We start from the raw sequence: 8,359 nt of genomic DNA, 5'->3' as shown, positions 1-8,359 counted from the left end.
ATATATAGGACCCCACTATATGCCAGGCACAGTTCACTCTTCATATCAATCCCCAGTAGATACTTCATAATCTCCACCTTATAGATGACAAAATGGAAGTACTTAGGTAAATTTCTCAGAATCACACAACTGGTAGTTGGCACCATCAGGTTCAAAGGTGGGAAATCCTGTTCCAGACCCTGTGCTTCTCACCATTGCTGTCATTACAGGGACACTAACAGTTCCTACATCACAGGGTAGTTAGGAAGGTTACAGTGGCTACATTTAAAATGTCCACCAGTACCTGGCACAGACTAAGTTCTTGATAAATGTCAGCTATCATTACTACTAAGGAAAGCTCGAGTGTTTAATTGGCAATGAGTCACCTTGGATGGATTCGTTTGACTAGCAATCCAGGGTTAGACGAATCAAGCCCCCACGCATTTCCATAGCCAATTCGATCATGGTTCTGGGCTCCCATTAAAGCCAGAGCATTTATTTTCTGGCTGTTCTGGTTAGTGTGGCAAAATGTGCTGTACTCCCATTTCATGAGCTTAGAGTGAAGTATCAGAGTGTAGCGATGCCAGCTTTTTCTTCAAGGAGACGCTGGAGTGGAAGGACATGGGACAGTCATACAGCACCTTGTATTTCTCCTCCAGAGTGCTAGAAACATTTGTAGTCAATTATTTGTGTAATTACATGTTTGTTGTCCTCTCTCTCCCCTACAGCAGACTGTAAACTCCTTGAGAGCAAGAGCTATGTGTACTTTTCCACCACTACAGCTCCAGCTCCTGGCACAGAGCCTGGCACGAGGTGTGCACTCAATGAGTGTTTGTGGAATGGATGAACGAATAATGCTGCTACCTGAGTACCTCCATTTTTGTCATCTATAAGGTGGCGATTATGTAAGTATCTACTCCATTGGAGATTGATATAAAGAGTGAACTGTGCCTGGCATATAGTGGGATCTGTAGTTGCCCAAGAGCAAATTGAGTTGCGCAGCCTCTCAGGGCAAGGGGAAAGGCCAGAAAAGGTGCAATTCCTAGGTATAGCCAAAAGGTGGCAGAGTGACTCTGCAAACAGTCACTTCCCAGCATCGAGAGGACACAATGACTCAGCCCCGGAGCTGGATAGTTTATTGGAAACGAAAGATGATTTCTCTACAGCCCCCACGTTGTTCAACAAAGGGCACTGCACATCGTACGTGCTCAAAAATATTTGTTGAAAAAGGTAACTCTCCTGCCAGCAAGGATTTTTATTCATTTATCTTTCTCCATTAAGAGCTGTCTTTCAACAAATCTGTATTGAGTGCCTACTGTGTAAGCACTGAGGCTGCAATGCAGAGCCGGGCAGATCTAGTGGCTGCCCTCTTCTAACTTAGGTCTGGTCTGGTGGGGAGGAGATGGACAATGAGACAAATAAATCCAAAATGCTCTGAGGGGGGCCCTGTCCTGGTCCCGGCGAGTCAGGAGAGGCTTTTGGAATTGTCATTAAAGCTAAGGAGTAATTATATACTTACACATCCACGCGAGTCACCAATTGCCTCAAGAGACAATTTCTTGGTTACATAAACTTTTTCAAGGCAGAGTGAATGTTGAACACACAAAAATTTAGGATATGCCACCACTGGCCTTTTTCAAATTCACAGACTAGACAAATATGTCACAATTTTTAACAGAAAACATTTGTTGTAAGGGGTAAATTGTTAAAAAGAAATATATGGTATTCAAAAGAAAAAAAGGAATTACAATCACAGTTCAAATTCTAAGACACACACGGACTCCCCTGCGTGCTCACCTAGGGCCCCCTATATGCGTCAGGGCTTTGCATTTCCCACAGTGTTAGCTTATTCACCTCTCACTCCAGATCTGTGAGCTGGGAAAGGCAAACATCGCCAGCCCCATTTATAAGCGCTAGCATTTTACAGGATGAAATGGAGACTCGGGACTTGCTCCAATCCCCACTGCCCTGAGGCAGAGTTAGTGCCACAACCTGGTCCACTGACTCCCAGTCTATTATGCTGATGTCTTTTCTTTTTTCTAAAATGTTTTATTTAGCATTTTTATTGTTTTCTTTTTCATTTTTTTTTTAATTCAAATTTATATGAGGGCATGGATTTTTTTAGGTTACATTGTTCTCACTTCCAGGGTAAAGCTGCTGTTTTTTAAAAGAGCCCCTTACCCAGGGGGCGTGTTATACACCCTCACAATGTGCATATTAAGTGAGATCCCGCCTCATGCCCTCCCTTCTGCTGCCAGACGTCCCCCTCCATCTCCCCTTCTCCCTCCCATCTCCTGTACTAGACTATATTTGTGTTTTATTCTTCATATGAACATGTAATTGTTTATATATTGATTTCTTATTTGTATGGAGTACATTGGATATTTATTTTTCCATTCCTGCTGTATTTTACTAAGAAGAATGTGTTTCAACTCCATCCAAGTAAATGTAAAAGATGTAAAGTTTCCATTCAAATTTTATAGCTGAATAGTAGTATTCCGTGGTACACATATACCACAGTTTATTGATCCCTTCATGGGTTGATGGGCATTTGGATGGGCACAACTTGGCAATTATGAATTGAGCCACAATAAACATTCTGGTGCAAATGTCTGTGGTAAAATGAATTTTGTTCTTCTGGGTAGATACCTAGTAATGGGATTGCAGGAGCAAATGGAAGGGCTACTTTTAGATCTTTGAAGATATTCCATGCTTCTCTCCAAGGCTGTCTTAGTTTGCAGTCCCACCAGCAGGGTGGAAGTGGTCCCTTCTGGCCACATCCACACCAGCATGTGGTCTTTGGGGACTTTGAGATGTCTTTTCATTGTACATGAAGCAGATCCCTCTGGAGGTTCCTTACACTGAGGCGAGACCTGCATTTATACTTCCTTTTCTTCTCTATGCTCTGCAAAGGTTTCTATAAGAAAGGAATTATGTGGTTTCTAAATTTCTGCTGTGGTAATAGATCTACTACCATTGTAAAGCCTTCCTGGAGTAAACTTTGAAAATATTCTTTCCTAGAAGCTTGTCTCTACATCGGCAAATTTATAGGCATTAGGTGGTAACCAGCAGTCTTGAAAACATAATTGGGTAACATTTTTCCCATTTGCTTTATTTCTTCGTAAATATAGACCTATATTATGTTTGTCCTGAACCATGTAGGAGTGAGTCACACTGATTCATGAACCTTCACCACTGAATACCTCAGCATACGTCCACTAAAAATAAGGATTTGTCTCACATAGCCACAATAAGACGATGAAATTCAGAACCTTTAACATCAATAAAATGCTATTACCTGATGTACATTCCAAATTCAATTTTCAGCAATTATTCCAATTAAGTCCTTTCTAACATTTTTTTTTTTCCAAACCCAGGGTCCAATCTGGGACTATGCGCTGAATATAGCTGTCCTACCTTTTTAACCTCCAGCAACGGTTCCTCAGCTTTTATTTCTCATGATCTTGCCATTTGTTTGAAGAGGACAAATCAGCTCTATTATACAATGGCCATCAGTTTGTCTTTGTCTGATGCTTTTTTAATGACTGTATTCTGTTTCTGCATTTGGGGCAGCAATAACACAGAAGCAACACTATGCCTTGCACAACGTGGCACAGCAGAAGGTACGCGATGGCAGTTTGTCCTGATTTTTATAGATGTTTTTTAATCACCTGTTTAGGGTGGTGTCTACCAGGAGTCTTCACCATAATGTACCTTTTCCTCTTTAAAATTTATACGTGATCTGTGGGGAAATAACTTTGATTCTTTTCAACAAACCTGCACCCAGTGGTTTTGGCACCTTACCTAAATGCATTGTCACTACATTAATTGCAAAATATTGGTTTCAACCTCTCATTCCCACTCCATTTATTACTGGGCAATCTCTCTCTCTCTCTCTCTCTCTCTCTCTCTCTCTCTCTCGAGACAGAGTCTCAAGCTGTCCCCCTGGGTAGAGTGCTGTGGCATCACACTCACAGCAACCTCCAACTCTTGGACTTTAGTGATTCTCTTGCCTCAGCCTCCCAAGTAGCTGGGACTACAGGTGCCCACCACAATGCCCGGCTATTTTTTGGTTGTAGTTGTCATTGTTGTTTGGCGGGCCCAGGCTGAATTCGAACCCACCAGCTCTGGTGTATGTGGCTGGCACCCTAGATGCTTGAGCTACAGGTGCTGAGCCTGGGAAATCTCTTGCAAAGGCGTTCTGCTTATCATTCCTTTTTTTAATGTATTGATAAATTATTTTTTCTGATTTGAGTTTTTAGTGTCAATTTGGGCTTGAGAATTCTATTTTATGTGATGTCCTACATGTATTACTTTCATGATTTCATTTTGATGGTAAATTTGCCCCTAGTTCAGTTATAGAAATCCTTCAAGCTTGCTCTTATGTCCTTTTGAGATGTCCCATCTGGTTTTTGCTCACTGCCTTACTTTTTGGGCACAGTGAGGTGCTCCCAGTTTGTCTTATACTTACCTTCCCTCACTCTAGCACTAGCTGTTCCTACAAAAAGCCTTGGTTCCTTTTATTGGAGAATGATGTTTAGAAACACAAGATCTTGGCTATGCATGCTCTCGCCCTTTCACCATGTAATACCCTCGGCCATGTTATGACGCAGCAAGACAGGCCTTCACCAGATGCTTGTGAATTTCCCAGCCTCCAGAAGTATGAGCCAAATAAACCTTTTTTCTTTATGAATTAAAAAAAAAGAAAACAAAAGATTTTGGCACTAACTATGCTCATTGCTACTGGAAGATTACTACTTCCGGGCCCTTTCAGTGAACAGAGTTAGTGACGAGTTTGTATTGATATCTCTAATTCCAATCCAACACCACAGGGTTCTTCCTATTGTCTCATTGCAAAACCTTTCTTCTCCCACAGTGATAACACTGGCTTCTAACAATAGTAATATAATCACTCATCTGCACTAGCCTACAAATACACACAACACAGTTTCAGAATTGCTAAGCTGACACCTCTACCAAGAAAAACCTGCTAAGAAAAGTTTGAGATTTGTTTACAGTTCTTCTTAGCTTTAGTTTTCAGGGTGTACATTTACCTAAAATTTACCTGGATTATTTTTTTTTTCTCTGAGTTGGTGATACTACTAATTTGGTATATAACGAGGCCCATCTGTCTCCACTGGTATTCAGTTTTACTGATTTGCTCATCTTTATGGACTTGACTTCACTTTTGAAATATGGAAAACATTAACATGATTTCAAAACTCCAAACTATGCAAAAAAGTATTCTCAGGCCAGGTGAGGTGGCTCATGCCTGTAATCCTAACATTCTGGGAGGCCGAGGTGGGTGGATAGCTTGAGCTCATGAGTTTGAGACCAGCCTGAGCAAAATCAAGACCCCCATCTCTACTACAAATAGAAAATCTGAGGCAAGAGGATTGCTTGAGCCCAAGAGTTGGAGGTTGCTGTGAGCTATGGTGCCATGGCACTCTACCCAGGGTGACAGCTTGAGATTCTATTTCAAAAAAAAACAAAAAAAAAGTATTCTCAGGTCTCTAAAAATGCTTCAACACTACTACTATATCCACTGTGCCCTCCTTCCAAAGGATGTTTATGTGAATCTCTTTTTATTCTTAATTAGATTTGCAAAAGCCTTCTCAATTTTTATTTTGTTCCTCTTCTTAAAAGAATTACCACGGAGATGCCATCTTCCAGTAATTCACCAAAATGACAAACACAAAGGGAAAAAGCAGAAGCACCCGATACATGTTCTCTAGGCCTTTTAGAAAACATGTTGTTGTTCCTTTGGCCACATATATGCAAATCTACAAGAAAGGTGATATTATACTATAAATCCATAGTGATCAAAACAGCATGGTACTGGCGCAAAAACAGAGAGGTAGATGTATGGAACAGAATAGAGAGCCAAGAGATGAATCCAGCTACCTACCATTACCTGATCTTTGACAAGCCAATTAAAAACCTTGAGTGGGGAAAAGAGTCCCTATTTAACAAATGGTGCTGGGCTAACTGGTTGGTGACCTGTAGAAGACTGAAATTAGACCAATACCTTTCACCATTAACTAAGACAGATTCTCACTGGATTAAAGATTTAAACTAAAGACATGAAACTATAAAAATACTAGAAGAAAGTGTAGGGAAAACGCTTGAAGAAATCAGCCTGTGCGAAAATTTTATGAGGAGGACCCCTTGGGCAATTGAAGCAATGTCAAAAATACACTATTGGGACCTGATCAAACTAAAAAGCTTCTGCAAAGCCAAGAACAGAGTTAAGTAAAGCAAGTAGACAGCCCTCAGAATGGGAAAAGACATTTTCAGGTTATGTCTCCAACAAAGGTTTAATAACTAGAATCCATAGAGAACTCAAATGTACTAGCAAGAAAAAAACAAGTGATCCCATCTCCGGGTGGGCAAGGGACTTGAAAAGAAACTTCTCTAAAGAAAATAGGCACATAGCCTGGAGACATATGAAAAAACGTTCACCATCCTTAATCGTCAGAGAAATGCAAATCAAAACTACTTTGAGATATCACCTAACTCCAGTAAGATTAGCCCATATCACAAAATCCCCAAACCAGACATGTGGGCGTGGATGTGGAGAAAAAGGTTCACTTCTACACTGCTGGTGGGAATGCAGACTAATTCGTTCCTTTTGGAAAGACATCTGGAGAACACTCAGAGAACTAAAAATAGACCTGCCATTTGATCCCATAATTCCTCTACTAGGTATATATCCAGAAGACCAAAAATTGAATTACAACAAAGATATTTGTATCAGAATGTTTATTGCAGCCCAATTCATAATTGCTAGGTCATGGAAGAAGCCCAAGTGCCCATCAATCCACGAATGGATCAATAAACTATGGTATATGTACGCCATGGAATACTATACAGCCCTAAAGAAAGATGGAGACTTCTCCTTCATGTTTACATGGATGGAGCTAGAAAATGTTCTTATTAAAGTATCTCAAGAATGGAAGAAAAAGTATCCAATGTACACAGCCCTATTTTTAAACTAATTTATAGCTTTCATAGGAATGTCATAACCTAATTATAGCCTTAAAATACGGGCAGGGGGGAGGGAGAGGGGAGGAGAGGTGAGTGGATGGGTGGAGAGAGGGTGATTGTTGGGGTCACTTCTATGGTTTATCTTATAAGGGTACAAGTGAATCTTTCTAAAAGCAGGGTATGAATGTCTTAATAACTAAGAAAATGACATGAAGGCTATGTTAAGCAGTTTGATGAAAATATTTCAAATTGTATATGAAAACACCACACTGTACCCCATGATTGCATTAATGTACACAGCTATCATTTAATTAAAAAAATAATAATAACAGTAATAATAATAAAGAAAGGTGATATTGTAGACATCAACGGAATGGGTACTGTTCCAAAAGGCATGCCACACAAATGTTACCCTGGCAAAACTGGAAGAGTCTATAATGTTACCCAGCATGCTGTTGGCATTGTTGTAAACAAACAAGTTAAGGGCAAGATTCTTGCCAAGAGGATTAATGTTTGTATTGAGCATATTAAACACTCTAAGAGCCGAGACAGCTTCCTGAAACATGTGAAGGAAAATGATCAGAAAAAGAAGGAAGCCAAAGAGAAAGGTACCTGGGTTCAACTGAAGCGCCAGCCTGCTCCACCCAGAGAAGCCCACTTTGTGAGAACCAACGGAAAGGAGCCTGAGCTCCTAGAACCCATTCCCTATGAATTCATGGCATAATAAGGATATAACATAGTACATAGGCGTATCAGTGGACCCATGTTTTTAGGTGCAAGAACCTATTTATTCCCCATGAGCTCATGGCATAATAGGTGTACACCATAGCACACAGGATAACCAATAGACCCCATGTAACAGTGATGATACAAGATGCTGGAACGTATTTCCCATGAATTCAAAAGTCAATCAATGCTTTGTCACATTCAATGGCAAAGTGCCTCCCTGAGCTACTGGAACCTCTTCCCTATGAATTCACGGCATGATGGATAAGAATAATAGCCTACTGCTACTGTAAAAATGTTTTTTGTTCATTCACTAAAAGTGTGATTTCCCCCCCCCCAAATAAGTATTAAAGCAAATTTTAATGTGTCCTAAAAAAAAAAAAATTACCCTTTGGTAGCTCGGCCCCTGTAGCTCAGCTGTTAGGGCACCAGCCACATACACCAGAGATGGAGGGTTCAAACCCAGCCCAGGCCTGCCAAACAACAATGACAACTACAACAAAAAAGAAATAGCCAGGCGTTGTGGTGGATGCCTATAGTCCCAGCTACTTGGGAGGCTGAGGCAAGAGAATCACTTAAGCCCAGGAGTTTGAGGTTACTGTGAGCTGTGACAACATGGCACTCTACTGAGGGTGACATACGAGACTCTGTCTCAAAATAAATAAAT

The 8,359-nt window shown here is 40.6% G+C and overlaps 1 protein-coding gene across 1 annotated transcript; it reads left to right on the top strand.

Annotated features, from left to right (window-relative positions):
* Positions 1 to 5,661: 5,661 nt before the first annotated feature.
* On the top strand, positions 5,662 to 7,690 carry LOC100963545 (60S ribosomal protein L21-like). Its single transcript, XM_003797477.3, has 2 exons — positions 5,662 to 5,773; positions 7,317 to 7,690. Exons 1-2 carry the CDS (start codon positions 5,665 to 5,667, stop codon positions 7,688 to 7,690), a joined length of 483 nt encoding a protein of 160 aa, XP_003797525.1. The 5' UTR covers positions 5,662 to 5,664.
* The last annotated feature ends 669 nt before the right edge of the window (positions 7,691 to 8,359 follow it).

This window comes from Otolemur garnettii, unplaced genomic scaffold, assembly GCF_000181295.1.
Source record: "Otolemur garnettii isolate 467f Iridium unplaced genomic scaffold, OtoGar3 scaffold00117, whole genome shotgun sequence".
Lineage (NCBI taxonomy): Eukaryota > Metazoa > Chordata > Mammalia > Primates > Galagidae > Otolemur > Otolemur garnettii.
The sequence above is the reverse complement of the archived record's forward strand: the minus strand, read 5'-3'. Positions and strand labels throughout refer to the sequence as shown.

What these genes read in the sequence shown, in the direction of transcription:
- LOC100963545 (XM_003797477.3), top strand. Translation starts at nt 5,665, where the DNA reads ATGACAAACACAAAGGGAAAAAGCAGAAGCACCCGATACATGTTCTCT. An exon ending in TATGCAAATCTACAAGAAAG is followed by an intron (nt 5,774 to 7,316) that starts GTGATATTATAC and finishes TAATAAAGAAAG; the next exon opens with GTGATATTGTAGACATCAAC.